This window comes from Lipotes vexillifer, unplaced genomic scaffold (assembly GCF_000442215.2).
Source record: "Lipotes vexillifer unplaced genomic scaffold, Lipotes_vexillifer_v1.1 scaffold1662, whole genome shotgun sequence".
NCBI lineage: Eukaryota > Metazoa > Chordata > Mammalia > Artiodactyla > Lipotidae > Lipotes > Lipotes vexillifer.
Window position 1 is genome coordinate 616,819 of NW_006795342.1, and position 20,208 is coordinate 637,026.

At 41.8% G+C, this 20,208-nt stretch overlaps 1 protein-coding gene across 1 annotated transcript in view; it reads left to right on the forward strand.

The window, feature by feature from the left end:
* LOC103072349 (calcium-activated potassium channel subunit alpha-1) overlaps nucleotides 1-20,208 on the forward strand; it is a 545,963-nt gene that overhangs the window by 454,519 nt on the left and 71,236 nt on the right. The window contains exons 21-22 of the mRNA XM_007467587.1: nucleotides 11,812-11,935; nucleotides 15,971-16,195. Of these exons, the coding sequence (XP_007467649.1) occupies nucleotides 11,812-11,935; nucleotides 15,971-16,195 (349 nt within the window). The remainder of the gene's footprint in view (nucleotides 1-11,811; nucleotides 11,936-15,970; nucleotides 16,196-20,208) is intronic.

The window sequence follows — 20,208 nt, forward strand, 5'->3', positions numbered from 1 at the left end:
GGGAATGAGCATGATCCAGCTGCCTCCTGCAAGTGGGAGGGGGTGAGATGGGGGCCATGCTGCACTGACTTACAGTTAAGAAGACCTCTCTGGGCAAAGCAGTGTTCTCTTCCCACTAACTGTCTTCTCCACATTACTTATCCACTCTGTTTCCCATCTGTACCAGTGGGTGATAATAACAGAAATTACCTGTAAGTGTCATTGTGATGAGTAAACCACAAAATGTAGGTAAAGGTTTTAGCGCAGCAACATTTATAAGAGCTCAACCCATGATGGCTAGTCGTCTTATTAGCAACAGTAGTAGTAGTAGTAGTAGTCTAGTAGTCAGAGTAATAGTAGGAGAACCCCACACCTTTATTATTGAACCACTTTCTGTTTCCTGTCTCCTTTCACCGTTGTAACAGCTACAAATGTATAAGTGAGTTCTAAGCAAAGTATAAAGAATGATAATAACAACAGTAGTTAACCTTTATTGAGGGCATGCTCCGTGTCAAGTTCTGTGCTAAGTGCATGCCATGTCTTTACTCAGGCAACCCTCAAATTGAATCCATTAACTAATGATGATGTTTAACATTCCCATTTTACAGATAAAGAAACTGAGGCAAGGTACAATGTAGCAAGTAGTAGATGATCCAAAACCTGATGAAAGACATTTTGGCTCTGGAGCCAGTATACTTAATCACTAAAGAAATAGGTGGTTTTCTGCCCTCAGTGGTATCCACTTCCAAACACTCCCTTGGGGGGTCAACTCTCTTGGTTCCACTGAACAGATTAACTGGCTAGTGTCCGGGTTTCTTGTTGTCTTTGGTTGGACTGTCATAAGTCTTGATCCTCGAATGCAAGTTAAAGACTGGGGGGAAGTTTCCTTCCAGATAGAGCAGATCCACTTGTGTATGTATGTGACCCAAACTCTTTCATGAAGATACTGTGTCTTTCTGGTATGTTTCCATGTTTTCCTAAACTGATGACAGGATGCTTTTCTCCTTTAAATGAACAGCTGAGCCCTAAGGTGCAAGTAGGACAGCCAGGGTCATCAGTGGAGTGACATCTGGTACATTGTGCCCATTTTTCTTTAAGGTGCACTACTGTATTAATTTGCTCAGGCTGCTATAACAAAGTACTATAGACTGAGTGTCTTAAACAACAGAAGCTTATTTTCTCACGGTTCTGGAGGTTGGAAGTCTAAGATCAAGCTGTTGGCAGGGTTGGTTCTTCTGAGGCCTCAAAGGAAGGATCTGTTCCAGGCCTCTCTCCTTGGCTGGCAGATGGCCATCTTCTCTCCATGACTTCACATCATCCTCCCTCTGTACATGTTTGTGCCCAAATTTCCTCTTCTTATTTTTTTTTTTAACATCTTTATTGGGGTATAATTGCTTTACAATGGTGTGTTAGTTTCTGCTTTATAACAAAGTGAATCAGTTATACATATGTTCCCATATCTCTTCCCTCCTGCGTCTCCCTCCCTCCCACCCTCCCTATCCCACCCCTCCAGGTGGTCACAAAGCGCCGAGCTGATATCCCTGTGCTATGCGGCTGCTTCCCACTAGCTATCTACCTTAGGTTTGTTAGTGTATATATGTCCATGCCTCTCTCTCGCCTTGTCACAGCTCACCCTTCGCCCTCCTCCTCTTATAAAGACGACAGTCATATTGGATTAGGGCCTACCCTAATGACCTCATTTTAACTGAATTACCTCTTTAAAGACCATATCTCAAAATACAGTTACAGTCTGAGATACTAGGAGTTAGGACTACAACATACAAATTTTATGGGGGCGGGTATACAATTCAGACCATAACAACTACACAGCAGGTACACTTCACCTCACAGTTTTACGCTAAAATAAGGCTTATACGTTGGCTAAGTGGTAAGTGACAGATGAGCCTTGAATCAATTATGGTCCATTTGGGGGGAGTTGGGATTACTTTCTGAGTTGAGGAAATATATAAAATAGTTAAGATGTGAAAGGCAATATCTAGTATTGGGCCTCGGTCCCAAGTACCTCTTTAAGGAGTTGTCCGAGAGCCCGTGAAAGTGATTCTCTTTGTTGTTTTGTAAACTGATAATGTTGGGATGCTTTGTTCAGGGAGGTTTCTGATGGCCCTCCTTTCCTCCCCCAACCAAAGCACTATTGGTTGTTGTGCTCAATGGCAAATGCTTGGGCTTTCTCCTATTAATATAGAGTCCAATTTAGAAGGAGAATTTCCTGTAGACAAGTAGCCTCAGCCAGCCTGTGGCACTTACGTTGCTACAGGAACAGACATGGCAAAGAAATGTATCCCGCCTGGCCCAGAGTAGCTAGTGACTCTCATGTTGCTGAAATCAATCACGTTCCAAGCTTCCTCCCAGACCTCTAGTGAATCTAGTTAATGAGAAGCAGTTCTAGTAATCAGTCTTCAGTGCTTCTTACCTCCCGTCTTTTGCTCCCAAAACAACTTTTCTATGCTTACTCCACGCCCTCCAGCCTTTTGATACCCAACAGTGGTTCAGTATTTCCAAAATCCTTCCAGTCAGCGCTCGTTCATTGAGAGAAGAGTGCTTAAAGGTCTTCTAGGCTCACCCAACATTTATAATGAAATTTATAATGAAATCCGTTCTATATTCACGGCTCCTCAGGAATGTCTCAAATGATGAGAAATCCACTGCCTTGGGAAACAACTCATGACATTTTTAAAATACCTTCCATTTGTATAACGTTCTTCCTTTCTGGAAACTTGAGTTTGGCTCTGTCTAAATCCCTAGTCTGAGCTCCATTGGTCATAGTCAGTCGAATCCATCTCTTCCATTTGACTGCCATCGCGCATCTGAGGGCAGCTCAGGTCTTCTGTACCTCAGGTCAGACAATACGACATCTCCAACCATGGTTTTGGGTGCCTTTCTTTGGCTCTTTTCTTTTGGGTCTCAATCCTCTGAACTGCTCCTAGTGGATCATGACTATAATATGCTGAGATTCCTCCTTACCTTTCAGGGCTCAGATCAAAAGTTATCTTCTGGGCTTCCCTGGTGGCGCAGTGGTTGAGAGTCCGCCTGCCGATGCAGGGGACGCGGGTATATAAATATATATAATCATACATATATATAATCACTTTGCTATATACCTGAAGCTAACACAACGTTGTAAATTAACTATACTTCGATTAAAAAAAAAAAAAAAAAAAAAAAAAAAAAAGTTATCTTCTTTGCAAAGCTTTTCTTGATGTTACTCAAATACCAGGCAATTCACAGCTTTCCTGGTGTTCTCAGACCACCTTGTACATTCACTTTGCTATAACACTTAGCATAGTGTGTCACAACCGTTGATGGACATTTTCTCTCTCGCTCGCTGTATTAAAACTCTCTCTTTGACTAGGGACTGTACCTTCAACGTTGCGGTATCCTCCATTCCCGGCACAGAAGAGGGGATTCCTGTTTATTGATTGCTTTGCTGATTCAAGAAACCAAAGTTCAAATTTCAGGTACCATGGCTGATCAGAAACGGAAATATCGTTGTTCAGGGAGGTTTTTGACGGTCTTCAGATCAGCCCCTTTTAGTAACATCCTGGATGACATATTTAAATGATCCGGGGCAGGCTGAGAGGCTTGCAGGAAGTATGGAGTGCAGCGTGGCTTCACTGAGACTTCCCTGAGGCTTCTAGGTGTTCCAGTGCAAATCTTGGCTTACAGCCCTAGTGTCAAATGATACCTGGTGTACCCAAATCGCTGCCCTAGTTAATGAGGCTTGACATTAAAAAGCTGTCTTTTTTTCTTTTCACTGAGGGACAATTGATCATCAGGCTTGTTTATTTACTTTTTTTTTTTTTCTGTAGGAAGCATTTTTTTTAATAGATCTTTATTGGAGTAAAATTGCTTCACAATACTGTGTTAGTTTCTGTTGTACACCAAAGTGAATCAGCCATATGCATACGTATGTCCCCATATGCCCTCCCTCTTGAGCCTCCCTCCCACCCTCCCTATCCCACCCCTCTAGGTCATCGCAAAGCACTGATCTTATCTCTCTGTGCTATGTAGCTGCTTCCCACTAGCTAACTATTTTACATTCGGTAGTTTATATATGTCGATGCTACTCTCACTTCACCCCAGCTTCCCCCTCCCACCCTGCGTCCTCAAGTCCATTCTCTATGTCTGCATCTTTATTCCTGCCCTGCCACTAGGTTCATCAGCACCATTTTTTTTTTTATTTAGATTCCATATATGTGCGTTAGCATACAGTATTTGTTTTTCTCTTTTTGACTCACTTCACTCTGTATGACAGACTCTAGATCCATCCACCTCACTACAGATAACTCAATTTCCTTTCTTTTTATGGCTGAGTAATATTCCACTGTATACATGTACCACATCTTCTTTATCCATTCATCTGTCAGTGGACATCTAGGTTGGTTCCATGTCCTGGCTATTGTAAATAGTGCTGCAGTGAACATTGTGGTGCATGTCTCTTTTTGAATTATGGTTTTCTCAGGGTATATGCCCGGTAGTGGGATTGCTGGGTCATGTGGTAGTTCCGTTTTTAGTTTTTTAAGGAACCTCCATAATGTTTTCCATAGTGGTTGTATCAATTTACATTCCCACCAACAGTGCAGGAGGGTTCCCTTTTCACCACACCCTTTCCAGCGTTTATTGTTTCTAGACTGTTTGATAATGGCCATTCTGACCGGCATGAAGTGATACCTCATTATAGTTTTGATTTGCATTTCTCTAATAATTAGTGTCGTTGAGCATCTTTTCATGTGCCTCTTGGCCATCTGTATGTCTTCCTTGGTGAAATGTCTGTTTAGGTCTTCTGCCCATATTTTAAATTGAATTGTTTGTTTTTTTGATGTTGAGCTCCGTGAGCTGTTTGTATATTTTGGAGATTAATCCTTTGTTGTTTCACGTGCAAATATTTTCTCCCACTATGCGGGATGTCTTTTTGTCTCGTTTATGGTTTCCTTTGCTGTGCAAAAGCTTTTAAGTTACATTAGGTCCCATTTGTTTATTTTTATTTCCATTTCTCTAGGAGGTGGGTCAAAAAGAATCTTGCTGTGATTTATGTCATAGAGTGTTCTGCCTGTGTTTTCCTCTAAGTGTTTTATAGTGTCTGGCGTTACATTTAGGTCTTTAAGCCATTTTGAGTTTATTTTTGTGTATGGTGTTAGGGAGTGTTCTAATTTCATTCTTTTACATGTAGCTGTCCAGTTTTCCCAGCACCACTTATTGAAGAGGCTGTCTTTTCTCCATTTTTATGTTCTTGCCTCCTTTGTTGTAAATTAGGTGACCATATGTGCATGGGTTTATCTCTGGGCATTCTACCCTGCACCGCTGATCTATGTTTCTGTTTTTGTGCCAGTACCATACTGTCTTGATTACTGTAGCTTTGTGGTATAGTTCAAACTTGAGGAGCCTGATTCCTCCAACTCCGTTTTTCTTTCCCAAGATTGCTTTGGCTGTTCAAGGTCTTTTGGTTTCCATACAAATTGTGAAATTTTTTGTTCTAATTCTGTGAAGAGTGCCATTGGTAGTTTGACAGGGATTGCATTGAGTCTGTAGATTGCTTTGGATAGTATAGTCATTTTCACAATATTGATTCTTCCAGTCCAAGGGCATGGTATGGTATATTTCTCCGTCTGTTTATGTCATCTTTGAGTTCTTTCATCAGTGTTTCATAGTTTTCTGAGTACAAGTCTTTCGCCTACGTAGGCAGGTTTATTCCTAGGTATTTTATTCTTTTTGTTGTGATGGTAAATGGGAGTGTTTCCTTAATTTCTCTTTCTGATTTTTTTTTTGTTGTTGGTATATAGGAATACCAGCGATTTCCGTGCATTAATTTTGTATTCTGCAACCTTACCAAATTCATTGATTAGTTCTAGTAGTTTTCTGGTGGCATCTTTAGGATTTTCTATGTATAGTATCATGTCATCTGCAAACAGTGACAGTTTTATTTCTTCTTTTCCAATTTGTATTCCTTTTATTTCTTTGTCTTCTCTGATTGCCATGGCTAGGACTTCCAAAACTATGCTGAATAAGAGTGGCGAGAGTGGGCATCCTTGTCTTGTCCCTGATCTTAGTGGAAATGCTTTCAGTTTTTCACCATTGAGTATGATGCTTGCTGTGGGTTTGTCATATATGGCCTTTATTATGTTGAGGTAGGTTCCCTCTGTGCCCATTTTCTGGAGAGTTTTGATCATAAATGGGTGTTGAATTTTGTCAGAAGCTTTTTCTGCATCTATTGAGATGATCATATGGTTTTTATTCCTTAATTTGTTAATGTGGTGTATCACACTGATTGATTTGCGTATATTGAAGAATCCTTGCATCCCTGGGATAAATCCCTCTTGATCATGGTGTATGATCCTGTGTTGTTGGATTCTGTTTGCTAGTATTTTGTTCAGGATTTTTGCATCTATGTTCATCAGTGATATTGGTGTATAATTTTCTTTTTTTGTGATATCTTTTTTTCTGGTTTTTGCATCAGGGTGATGATGGCTTTGTAGAAATAATTTGCGAGTGTTTCTCCCTCTGCAATTTCTTGGAAGAGTTTGAGAAGGATAGGTGTTAGCTCTTCTCTAAATGTTTGATAGAATTTGCCTGTGAAGCTGCCTGGTCCTGGACTTTTGTTTGTTGGAAGATTTTTAATCACAGTTTCAATTTCATTGCTTGTGATAGGTCTGTTTATATTTTCTAATTCTTCCTGGTTCAGTCTTGGAAAATTGTACCTTTCCAAGAATTTGTCCATTTCTTTGTGGCTGTCCATTTTATTGGTGTGTAGTTTTTTGTAGGAGTCTCTTATAATCCTTTGTATTTCTGCAGTGTCAGTTGTGATTTCTCCTTTTTCATTTCTAATTCTGTTGATTTGCATCCTCTTCCTTTTTTTCTTGATGAGTCTGGCTCATGGTTTGTCAATTTTGTTTATCTTCTCAAAGAACCAGCTTTTAGTTTTATTGACCTTTGCTATTGTTTTCTTCATTTCTATTTCATGTATTTCTGCTCTGATCTTTATGATTTTTTTTCCTTCTACTGGCTTTGGGTTTTCTTTGTTCTTCTTTCTCTAGTGTAGGGTTAGATTGTTTATTTGCGATTTTTCTTGTTTCTTGAGGTGAGATTGAATTGCTATAAACTTCCCTCTTAGAACTGCTTTTGCTGCATACCACAGGTTTTGGGTTGTCATGTTTTCATTGCCATTTGTTTCTATGTATTTTTTTAATTTCTTCTTTGATTTTTCCAGTGATCTCTTGGTTATTTAGTAGCACACCGTTTAGCCTCCATGTATTTGTGTTTTTTACATTTTTTTTTCCTGTAACTGATTTCCAATCTCATAGCATTGTGGTCAGAAAAGGTGCTTGATACAACTTCAATTTTCTTAAATTTTCTGAGGCTTGATTTGTGACCCAAGATGTGATCTATCCTGGAGAATGTTCCATGTGCACTTGAGAAGAATGTGTGTTCTGCCAGTTTTGGGTGGAATGTTCTATAAATATCAATTAAATCTGTCTGGTCTATTGTGTCATTTAAAGCTTGTGTTTCCTTATTTATTTTCTGTTTGCATGATCTTCCCATTGGTGTAGGTGGGGTGTTAAAAGTCCCTACTATTATTGTGTTACTGTCAATTTCTCCTTTCACGGTTGTTAGCATTTGCCACATGTATTGAGGTTCTCCTAACATTTATAATTGTTATATCTTCTTCTTGGATTGATCGTTTGATCGTTATGTAATGTCCCTCCTTATCTCTTGTAACAGTCTTTTTTTTTTTTGTGGTACGCGGGCCTCTCACTGTTGTGGCCTCTCCCGTTGCGGAGCACAGGCTCCAGACGCGCGGGCTCAGCGGCCATGGCTCACGGGCCCAGCCGCTCCACGGCATGTGGGGTCTTCCCGGACCGGGGCACGAACCCGTGACCCCTGCGTGGGCAGGCGGGCTCTCAACCACTGCGCCACCAGGGAAGCCCTAACGGTCTTTATTTTAGAGTCTGTTTTATCTGATATGAGTACTGCTACTCCAGGTTTCTTTTGATTTCCATTTGCATGGAATATCTTTTTCCATCCCTTCACTTTCAGTCTGTATGTGTCCCTAGGTCTGAAGTGGGTCCCTTGTAGGCAGCATATATATGGGTCTTGTTTTTTTATCCATTCGGCCAGTCTGTGTCTTTCGGTTGGGGCATTTAATCCATTTACATTCAAGGTGATTATTGATATGTATGTTCCTATTACCATTTTCTTAATTGTTTTGGGTTTGTTTTTGTGGGTCTTTTTCTTCTCTTGTGTTTCTCACCTAGAGAAGTTTCTTTAGCATTTATTGTAAAGCTGGTTTGTTGGTGCTGAATTCTCTTAGTTTCTGCTTGTCTGAAAAGCTTTTGATTTCTCCATCGAATCTGAATGAGATCCTTGCTGGGTAAAGTAATCTTGGTTGTAGGTTTTTCTCTCTCATCACTTTATGTATACCCTGCCACTCCCTTCTGGCCTGCAGAGTTTCTGCTGAAAAATCAGCTGATAACCTTATGGGGATTCCTTTGTATGTTATTTTTTGTTTTTCTCCTTGCTGCTTTTAATATTTTTCTTTGGATTTAATTTGTGTTACTTTGATTAATATGTGTCTTGGTGTGTTTTTCCTAGGGTATATCCTGTATGGGACTCTCTGTGCTTCCTGGACTTGGGTGACTACTTCCTTTCCCATGTTAGGGAAGTTTTCAGCTATAATCTCTTCACATATTTTCTGAGACCCCTTCTTTTTCTCTTCTTTTCCTGAGGGCCGTATGATTCGAATGTTGGTGTGTTTAGTGTTGTCCCAGAGGTCTCTGAAGTTGTCTTCAATCCTTTTCAATCTTTTTTCTTTATTTTGCTCCTTGGCTGTTAGTTCCACCATTTTGTCCTCCAGCTCACTTATTCGTTCTTCTGCCTCAGTTATTCTGTTATTGATTCCTTCTCGTGTATTTTTCATTTCAGTTATTGTGTTGTTCATCTCTGTTTGTTTGTACTTTAGTTCTTCTAGATCTTTGTTAAACATTTTTGTATTTTCTAAATCTGTGCCTCCATTCTACTTCCTAGATTCTGGATCATCTTTACTGTCATTACTCTGAATTCTTTTTCAGGTAGATTGCCTATTTCCTCTTCGTTTATTTGGTCTTATAGGTTTTTACCTCGCTCCTTCATCTGTGACATATTTTTTTGCCGTCTCACTTTTTTTTTCTTTTTCAATGAGTGGAGTTGTGTTCCTGTCTTACTGGTTGTTTGGCCTGAGGCTTCCAACACTGGAGTTTGTAGGCTGTTGGGTAGATCTGGGTTTTGGTGCTGAGATGAGGACCTCCGTGAGACCTCACTCCAATGAATATTCCCTGGGGTCTGAGGTTCTCTGTTAGTCCAGTGGTTTGGACTCGAAGCTCCCACTGCAGGAGCTTCAGCCCAACCCCCGGCTCATGAACCAAGATTCCGCAAGCTGTGTGGGGTGGTTAGAAAAAGAAACAAAGTAAAAAATAAAATTAGACTAGGCAACTAATAGATATGTTAGAAAGAATATGAAAATAAAAATATAGATGAATCAACAACCGGAAGGTACAACAGTACCACAATAGTAAAAAAGAGGAGGAGGGAAAGGAAAATTTAAAAAGGGGGAAAGGGCCTTGGCTGTGGAGAGCGGGGGGCCGAAGCAAGGGTGAGGTTTGGGCGGTGGGCGGGGCCAATGCTCAGGACCCACTGGGCTGGAAAAGGCCCTGGGGGCTGAGGGGGGGTGGGGCTTAGGCTCAACAGAACAGCAGGGGCCCAGGCGTGCCCCCCACCCCTGGTCTCAGAGGGCGGGGGACCTCACCTGGGGGCCCAGCAGGCTCCCTGGCCCGAGGGGGCAGGGCAGTCGCCCTCTGCTCCTCTCCCATTCCTCCGGAGGGCCCCTCCCGCCTGCCTCTCCTGATCTCCCCGGCCTCAGGGACGCCAATCTGGCTCTGTATCTTCAGGGCAAATTTATTAAGGTCCTCTTCCAACTGAAATACATTCTTCTAGGGCTGGGAAGAAAGAGTCCATTCTGTTCATTTTCTCAGACCTCTTCTTTATGGTGGGTCGTGGGTATCTATAGAACTCTTAAAGAGTCTTCAAGGACAAAAATATTCAGATTTGATCTTGCCCTGATCTGTGACCCATTCTTATCAGCAAGTGCCTTTTTATTCTAGCGTTTTTGACTGAGCTCAGTATTTGAAAGGTGACCGGCTGGTTTACAACGCCTCTCACATTCCAGCAACCCATCTACAGAGACGTTCCGAGCTAACTGTTCTTCTTCTATTAAGATCAGATGTGACAGTTCCTGTAGTAATCTAGCGTGTTCACTGAAGATAACTTTGCAGGATGGCTTCACATGATATTTACCATTTGGTGTAGCCTAAAAGAAAATTCTCAGGAATAAATAAATGCAGTGAGAGTCTTCCCATCTTAAGTGGGATTGGAAGGCCTATCGGGAGGGCCAGGGTAGAGATCCTGAAGACTTAATAAGAGGTCTCTGGACCATGTAGGAGGGATTGCTTTCCCACTGTCTTTGTTCTGAACATACAAATGAGAAATACCAGAGAAATTTCGGAGTAAGAAATACTAAGAACTAAATAAAGTTCACTCTTTAATGCTTGAAATTGATGGTTTGAAAGGTAAAATCACTTTACAGTAAATTTTGGAATTTCAACTTATTTTTATTTGCTGTCTTGAATTGACAAGATTATTCAGGGAAAATGGCTCCACTGCACAGATAGCCAACTACGCCTGGGACATTGTCCTAATTTTATGCAGTCATTCTTGCAGAAACCCAAATGCCTCCCTGAAAACAGAGGTGCAGAATCTCTATCAGAGATAGAATCTAGACAATGGATATGGGCCAGGATGCAGGATTATATTTCTTATGCTGTAAGCTTGTTAGAGCTGCCTGATTCTGTTGTAATTTTTGAGGTTATTGGTAAGGCTCTGCCCATCCACTGGAGGGGAGGCCTCTGGAAAGGCATCTTTCTTTACCACCAGTAAACAAGGCAAGAGGGGGTGACCGTAGCTCTGAGAATTCAAGACAAGTTTATTAAGATGCCTCTGGGCTTGAGGCTCTCATCTAAGGAGTGTGGCAGTTGGGAGGTGAAGGTAGGGGTAGGGGAGAGCATCATTGGACAGTTAGTGCAAATACAGTTGTCAAGGCAAGGAGAGAGGGTGTTGTTTAGTATTGAAATCATGTATTCCAGATGTGGGCATTTGGTAGTCAGTCTGCTCTGAAGTGACGTGCTGCTGAATCTTTAAAGGGCTTCAGCCAGGGAGAGCAAAATCTGATTGGGCAAATTGCTAAAATATTTAAAGTGCAGCCTGTTAATAAAGCTTTTACTGCGAAGAGCATCACGTCAGAAGTTGTAGTCAGAAAGAGCGAGTAATTGGCTTTCCATCCTCGTGCCAGTCGGTCAGCATGAGGCTCTATTCCTGTTCCTTCCTCTTCATTGCCAATGCTAATCACAACACTTGAGGGTGTGTGCATGTGTGTGTGTCTCATGGAGAGATTGGATAGCTGGTAAAATGAGAATAGAAGGAGTGAGACATCCATAAGAAGGCAGACTGAATCCACAAAATGATGTGAAGTCCATTTTAGAAAAAGGGGAACGGGAGAGAAAGGCAGAATTACTACCTGACAAAGGTCACCTGCGTGCCCAGGAGGTGGTGGTGGTGGTGGTTTGAGGTAGTTATCTTTCAAAGGATGGGTTCTGCAAGCAAAAGAGTGGCCTTCAGTGACAGCCACTTCCTCTGCATCTTTCATCTCCTCTGAGATGTAACGCAAGGGGCACTTTCCATTTATAATTTATCACATTTTCCACTTCGGTTTCCCTGTCCTTTTCTCCCCAGGCATGACCCCTTGTTAATTCCCGGCAATGACCAGATTGACAACATGGACTCCAACGTGAAGAAGTATGACTCTACTGGGATGTTTCACTGGTGTGCACCCAAGGAGATAGAGAAAGTCATCCTGGTGAGTGACAGATTGCAGAATTGGTGCCATCCGCTTCTGTCCCAAATTATGTTTACTAGGAATGAGATTTTCCTAACTGGATGGTGGGGTGATAGTCCCTGCGCCTGATTATTTTTGATACTTAATATTCAGGACATGTATTGAAACAGCTAGAAGTCTCATCAGAACATGACCTGCGAGTGGAATTTTCAATCCCTGAATGTGTATTGGCTCATTACCATAGGGTGTGAAATGCATCATGGGAGACAGTATGTACCATAACTCCTGTGGACATGGCTCTGGGGCCAGAGCCTGCCTGTGCCACTAGCTGTGTGGCCTTGGACGAGTCCCTTGAGCTCTTTACACTATATCGGTTATGTGTAAGAAGATGGGACGAGAATGACCTTAACTCATAGATAGGACTGTAGTGAAGATTAAAACCCATAACGTTTTAATAAGTTTATAGGACTCCATAAACTTACCTATTATTATTATTATTATATATTAAATGCCATGAAGAAATCTGAATGCTACCTGTATTGTCGTTTGTTTATAGCAGTGTCTTGTATCCTTCTAGATAATGGATTTGCGTATTTGTGATCCTTCTTAGCACACGATATAGGCAGGCAAATCACATTTGCTGCTGATGACAAGGGTGACCATGGTCCACCTCGGGAAGGCTGGGGCTCAGAGCCCCATTTCCTGGTTGACTCCTCTCAGTAGCAGCAGTGGGCTTCTTCTGGTCTGTCCCAAGAATGTCAGCACTGATAACCATCCATTCTACTCTTTAGACTTGTCCGATTAACAGCTTTAGGCTTTAATGCCTTCATCTCCTACCATTTATTGTCTTGCTAATCCATGAAAAATGGATTAATAATCAGGAAGTTCAGATGGAAAGGTTCTTTCTCCCTTGTGCTTTCTAATCCCCGGATTGCTGTGGCCTGCTCCTTTATGTCAACCAGGAAAATCCTATCATTTCTGATGTCATGGCCACCCTTCCTAAGAAAGGACTGTTCCAGTTCCTCAGAATGGCTTTGTGCTCTAATCCACTAGATTTTTCCCTGTGTTTTATCTGAATGTGTGTGTGATTTCTCAATTTAATTATAATCGAGCATTAAGAACCAATACAGCTTTGTGCTGGAGGCTGTCTGGGAGGTGTGAAAGTTACAGACAAAAGCACAGAAAGTCAGAATTCTTGGGAAACAGCCCCCGTCCAAGGAGTGCAAATGGTTTTCATCACAAAGCTGCTCCGTGTATTTACCTTCTGATGTTGTATCTGCCCCACTTTTGCTCTAGGGATATAAACTCATCCTGGTGTTACCCACCTGGGGACAGGTCAAAGGCTTGGTTGGCATTGCGGGATCCAAGGTTTTAATGGCTTGCCTAGATAATCCTGAGGAGTGCATGGCTGACTGACATTCAGAGCCGCCTGCCAGCACCAAAGGGTTCAGTGAGGCCAGTTACTACTCCCCTCACCTGAAAAATAACATCATTTCACAGAACATTTATAACAAACCTATTACATGTTGGGCACTGTTCTTGTTGCTGGGGGTACAACAACTCCTGACTGGTCTCATAGAGCTTCTGTTCTAGTGGGGGCAAAGACCAGATCTCCAGGTAGGCAATGAATATGTAATAACATCTGAGAAATTGATAAAGTGCTATGAAGAAAATAAAGTGAGGTCATAGGCTAGAAAGGGACTGGGAGGTGCTGTGTAGACAGTGTGGCCCCAAAAGCCCTCTCTCTAAAGTAACCCTGCACAGAGATGAGAATGCCTGGAAGAGCCAGCAACATGAGGATGCTTTCTGGGCACAGGATGCTGTCTGCTTTGGGGGTTAGAGAACATGAGATGGCCGTAATTTTGAGGAAATGACCATCTCATTAAAAGATATAAATGTACCATGAAACAATATATTCAAAGCTAAGCGTTACAAGGCACAGAGTGCTGTTTGAGTCTAGTATGTGTTTAAGTGGCTGGGGAAGTCTTATTGGATACAAACAGTTGATCTTGGAAGGGGGTTTATGGCTATTAAGGCCCCATTTGGACTCGGCCTTGAAGAACGTGTAGGAAACTCAAGGTACGCACATAAGTAGTTTCTCTATTGCGTCTTAAACCTGGCAGAATCAGTCTCCCCAAGGCTGAGTCCCAGGAGTTGGGATCTTTACCAGGTTCTCCAGGTGATATTGCTGTGGCTGGTCTAAGGATTGGTGTTTTGGTCCCCAGATCTAATTTCCTGTGGTCAGCACCTGTGCCTTGGCCACTCTGCTAATTGATGCCTTCCCTACCTTCCTATTCTAGATTTCCAGGCCCCATTCGGGACCCGCTTGGTATTACTCAGGCTTGCTGAAGGGAGCTAGCCTCCCAGATGACCGGTCAATTAAAATTAATCAGGGGTCCCATCACAGCACATTACAAAACTGGTTGACCCTCTGCTGGTGGTACCTAGGCACACGCACTTCCGTGCAGCCAAGATAACTAGCTCCAGGCATCATCCATGAAGCAGTGATGTGGGGTGTGACTCCCTAGTGGGTCCTCCTTGGTCACCATTTATAAGACATTTTTTATGGCCTCCGTCTGAGATGTCCCTGTACTGTTGCGGAGAGAAACCAATAATGGTGACAGCCCCTGCGTTAGTCTAACGATCAGGGAGTGAACGCTTGCTTCTTGCTCTCCTTGGGGGTTGCTGTAATAACCCTGACATTATCGTGAATTGCAATATTGGCATTTAAACAATCAATACACTGGTCAATTCTAGGGATTAAATCGAGCAGAGTTTGATATGTGCAGGGGACATTAATATGCCTCCCCAAAAGCATCGTAAGCCACACGGGGCCATCCAGACATGCAGTGGGTGGAAAGGGAGGAAGAAAGCCAAGATGGGAGGCACCAGACCAGAAAGAGGCAGAGAAAGGCCCACCACTGGCCTCCTGTGTTACTTTCTGCGTGAACACAGTGAGCAGTGGGGCCAGCAGGAGCTAATCATGTGCATTTCCTGGGAAGCGCTAACTGGGGTGATTTATTCCTTCATTTGTCTCCTTTGTAAATACAGGCCTAAAGTTGGGGGAAGACGTGGGATTGTTGCCCTTGCTGTTCTGATCCTTTTAGTGGCTGTTTGGGAGTCTTCCTCTGATGACTTAACACAGGTGGCCACTCCAGTCATGTCCCTGGAAACCCCAAGGCAGCAGTAGACATTGGTCAGCAAACTCTCTCTGGAAACGGTCACATAATAAATAATTTAGGCTTTGCTGGCCATACGGTCTCTGTCACAACTAATCACCTCTGCTTTTGTAATGTAAAAGCAGCCACAGACAATACCTAAATGAGTAAGATTGGCCGTGTTGCAATAAAATTTAGTGGAATTTGAACTTAATATAAGTTTCACATATTATAAAATGTGCTTCTTTTGATTTTTTTTCAACCCATTTTCAAACCTAAAAACCAATCTAAGCTCACTGGCCATAAAAAAGCAGGCGGTGGACCAGATTTGGCCCATGGGCCAGAGTTTGCCAGCCCCTGGCTCAGGATATCGTGTTCTACCTACTGATGCAGTGATGGCCTATGAGATCCCATTGATGAGTCTAGAATTTGGAACTCATTTCGAAATAAGCCGAGGCCAGCATGGGTCTGACTGTTTTATCATCATCTCAGCAACAGAAGCACACAAGACAGCTCATTTTATCAACAATTTCCTGGAAACCAAGACTTCCTTTTCCAAATGACATAGATATTGCTATTCCCTCTTATTTTCGCCCTGAAAGTTCTGCTCTTATGTATGGATGGCATAATCTTCCTTAAATCTTTTCTCAGAGAAGGTAGTGATATGTGTGAATATATGTTTGCACGTATTTATTCCACCAATGTAATTTATACACACATACTCTAATTATAAATATATATGGCATGTATATAACATGAAGAAATTTAAAAAATAATAGCACATAGTAAGCACTCAGCAATTGTTTACTTGGTATTTTACGCAAGTGATTTTTTTCAGTCCTTTTCACAACCCCATGAGGTCTTCTCTCCAATGCCTGTGCCCTTCTCCCTCCGGCAGACTCGAAGTGAAGCCGCCATGACCGTCCTGAGTGGCCACGTGGTGGTCTGCATCTTTGGTGATGTCAGTTCAGCCCTGATTGGCCTCCGGAACCTGGTGATGCCACTCCGTGCCAGCAACTTTCACTACCACGAGCTCAAGCACATTGTGTTTGTGGGTTCCATTGAGTACCTCAAGCGGGAATGGGAGACTCTTCATAACTTCCCCAAAGTGTCCATATTGCCTGTAAGTCCGAGGTCACATTAGCAATGCTTTTTTCTTCTTTTCATTCACAAAAGAAAAATCCCAGATGGATAGAGTGGTTGTAGCTTTGATCATGCCTCTGCTTCTTCATCTGGTTATGCACCTGAGGACTCAGCCCTTCCCCTCTGCTCTGTCTAGGAATATCCAAACCCTGGGAGACCTCATTAAAAGGGATTTGCAGCCAAGTTCAGTCACTCACCAGGCATGGAGTTTAGCTGGTATCAAACGTATTAACCATGTCAGTGTCTACACAGTCTCTCTCTTGCCTACCCAAACCCAGCGCTTTGCAATATTATAGTACTTAGAGCAGAATTTACATAAGGAACTATTTATATCACTTTATTTATGACATTATGAATGCTTGGAGAAATCTTATTTTACCATGTTCTATTTTTAACTAAATGCATTTAACAGAGTTCTTTATTTCTGTTGTACAAAAGGCCAGCCCCTTTTGCTGGCCGACCCCTCCCTCCCTCCCAGTCATTTAGAAGCCCAGTAATGTTTTCATGAGATTGTGTGTTGTGTATACACGTGTGCACATGTGTGCATGTGATGTTCTTGATTACAAAACACTAGGACCCAAATCTAAAAGGAACAATTTGGGACTCCACAGTTGCATGAGGGGGCGTGGGATAGAGTCACATAACTAACTACTTCCGAATCGTTAATCAATAGAGTTTCCATAAACTTTCAAATAATTGTAGAGCACTGTGTATTTCAACCTTTGATATAGTTCTCCAGGTCGCTAATCTATGCAAGTATCACTTATACTCCAAACATCTTTCTTGGAAGTTCACATCCCTAAAACTGAGGAACACAGATTTTTTTTTTTTTTTTTTAACATCTTTATTGGGGTATAATTGCTTTACAATGGTGTGTTAGTTTCTGCTTTATAACAGAGTGAATCAGTTATACATATACATATGTTCCCATATCTCTTCCCTCTTTGTCTCCCTCCCTCCCACCCTCCCTATCCCACCCCTCCAGACAGCCACAAAGAACCGAGCCGGTTTCCCTGTGCCATGCGGCTGCTTCCCACTGGCTATCTACCTTACGTTTGTTAGTATATATATGTCCATGTCTCTCTCTCGCCCTAACACACCTCACCCTTCCCCCTCCCCATATCCTCAAGTCTGTTCTCCAGTAGGTCTCTGTCTTTATTCCTGTTTTACCCCTAGGTTCTTCATAACATTTTTTTTTCTTAAATTCCATATATATGTGTTAGCATACGGTATTTGTCCTTCTCTTTCTGACTTACTTCACTCTGTATGACAGACTCTAGATCTATCCACCTCATTACAAATAGCTCAATTTCGTTTCTTTTTATGGCTGAGTAATATTCCATTGTATATATGTGCCACATCTTCTTTATCCATTCATCCGACGACGGGCACTTAGGTTGTTTCCATCTCCGGGCTATTGTAAATAGAGCTGCAATGAACATTTTGGTACATGACTCTTTCTGAATTCTGGTTTCCTCAGGGTATATACCTAGTAGTGGGATTGCTGGGTCATATGGTAGTTCTATTTGTAGTTTTTTAAGGAACCTCCATACTGTTCTCCATAGTGGCTGAACCAATTCACATTCCCACCAGCAGTGCAAGAGTGTTCCCTTTTCTCCACACCCTCTCCAGCATTTATTGTTTCTAGATTTTTTGATGATGGCCATTCTGACTGGTGTGAGATGATATCTCATTGTAGTTTTGATTTGCATTTCTCTAATGATTAATGATGTTGAGCATTCTTTCATGTGTTTGTTGGCAGTCTGTATATCTTCTTTGGAGAAATGTCTATTTAGGTCTTCTGCCCATTTTTGGATTGGGTTGTTTATTTTTTTGTTATTGAGCTGCATGAGCTGCCTGTAAATTTTAGAGATTAATCCTTTGTCAGTTGATTCATTTGCAAATATTTTCTCCCATTCTGAGGGTTGTCTTTTGGTCTTGTTTATGGTTTCCTTTGCTGTGCAAAAGCTTTGAAGTTTCATTAGGTCCCATTTGTTTATTTTTGTTTTTATCTCCATTACTCTAGGAGATGGGTCAAGAAGGATCTTGCTGTGATTTATGTCATAGAGTGTTCTGCCTATGTTTTCCTCTAAGAGTTTGATAGTTTCTGGCCTTACATTTAGGTCTTTAATCCATTTTGAGCTTATTTTTGTGTATGGTGTTAGGGAGTGATCTAATCTCATACTTTTACATGTACCTGTCCAGTTTTCCCAGCACCACTTATTGAAGAGGCTGTCCTTTCTCCACTGTACATTCCTGCCTCCTTTATCAAAGATAAGGTGACCATATGTGCGTGGGTTTATCTCTGGGCTTTCTATCCTATTCCATTGATCTATCTTTTTGTTTTTGTGCCAGTACCATACTGTCTTGATTACTGTAGCTTTGTAGTATAGTCTGAAGTCAGGGAGCCTGATTCCTCCAGCTCCATTTTTTGTTCTCAAGATTGCTTTGGCTATTCGGGGTCTTTTGTGTTTCCAGACAAATTGTGAAATTTTTGGTTCTAGTTCTGTGAAAAATGCCAGTGGTAGTTTGATAGGGATTGCACTGAATCTATAGATTGCTTTGGGTAGTAGAGTCATTTTCACAATGTTGATTCTTCCAGTCCAAGAGCATGGTATATCTCTCCATCTATTTGTATCATCTTTAATTTCTCTCATCAGTGTCTTATAATTTTCACATGCCTAAAACTGAGGAACACAGATTTTATTCTATATTTTAAGAAGTCTGGATTTTTTTTCCCGCTTACAGAGCTGAAAGTTTTTATTTCTGTTATCAGCTTCTAGAACCTTGGAAATGGAAAAAGAAGAGTCAAGTAATATAATTCATAATTAAGGAAGACATAAGAATCGATCCACAAGTAATGCCCATTCATAGCTATCAATACCACGTGTCCTAACGTATGCCTGGCGCAGTGGACACTCAATAAATATATAAAGAATTGAGAAGAATATAGACAGATGTCTTTTGGCTGCTGGGCCCCAAATTCACTGACTTAGTGAACACATGTGGTTAAACATAGTCACCTGCAGAAAAATAGTCATATACATAAAAGACCATAAACAGATATATACCTAATTTCAGAAACATGATAGTTGTGATTACGTATTTCCATGATTGTTTTCCTACATGTGCTCTTCCACATGGTCCTTGGGAACAATGGACTAGGGTCTAAAAGTATTTTTGTAAAGAGCTTATTAGTTTTCTGGGATACAGGAGTCTATGTATGTGTGTATGTGTATAGTGTTGGGTGTGTGGGTGTGGGTGTGATGTTTTCTGTGTGTATTTGTTGTGTATGTTTCCTTCTGTATGCTCTTGTACACATCCACTCATCTGCCTGCATCTATATGAATGAGTTCTCCTATCTGCAGGGCCTTTTCAAACCCTCCAAAACTTATCACACTTGAACACAACATATTGGTACAGAATGGGCCTTCACCTATGTCTCCACATATTTCATTGTTTAAACAGGGCCCCAGATATAGGACCAGCCCAGAGAAACACAAGGTGTTTCTATGTATGTCATTTGGATTTCTTGAGTTTTGAAATCATGCGTGTACAGCTGTGCAGGGATTTTCTTATATCACAATTACTGGTGGATTCCCCACAAGGTGAAAATTAAAGGAATATGGATGTAGGCAACTGAGGCTTATACACTGGTGAAATGATTCAGGGAGTTGGTCAGACTTATTTTGTACCAAAAGACCCCAGTAAAAAGGGGGAGACTTCTCCTTCTCTCAAAAGGTCCTGCTCCGGAGCTTGGAATTAGTAGCTTCCCAGCCTCGTAGCACTAAATGCCTCTTCCTCCGTAATTCCACTTTGCAGTTACATTTTGGAGGCTGGGAATAGTATCATGACTGCCATCGAGTCATAAAAGAGGGCTGAGGGCCTTGATCTCTGCAGCCAAGTCCAATCTTCTCAAAGCCCCCTTTCCAGGAAGGGGAACGGGAGGAAGACATCCAGAGACGTAGGCAGTTGACAGACCCTCTCCCTACA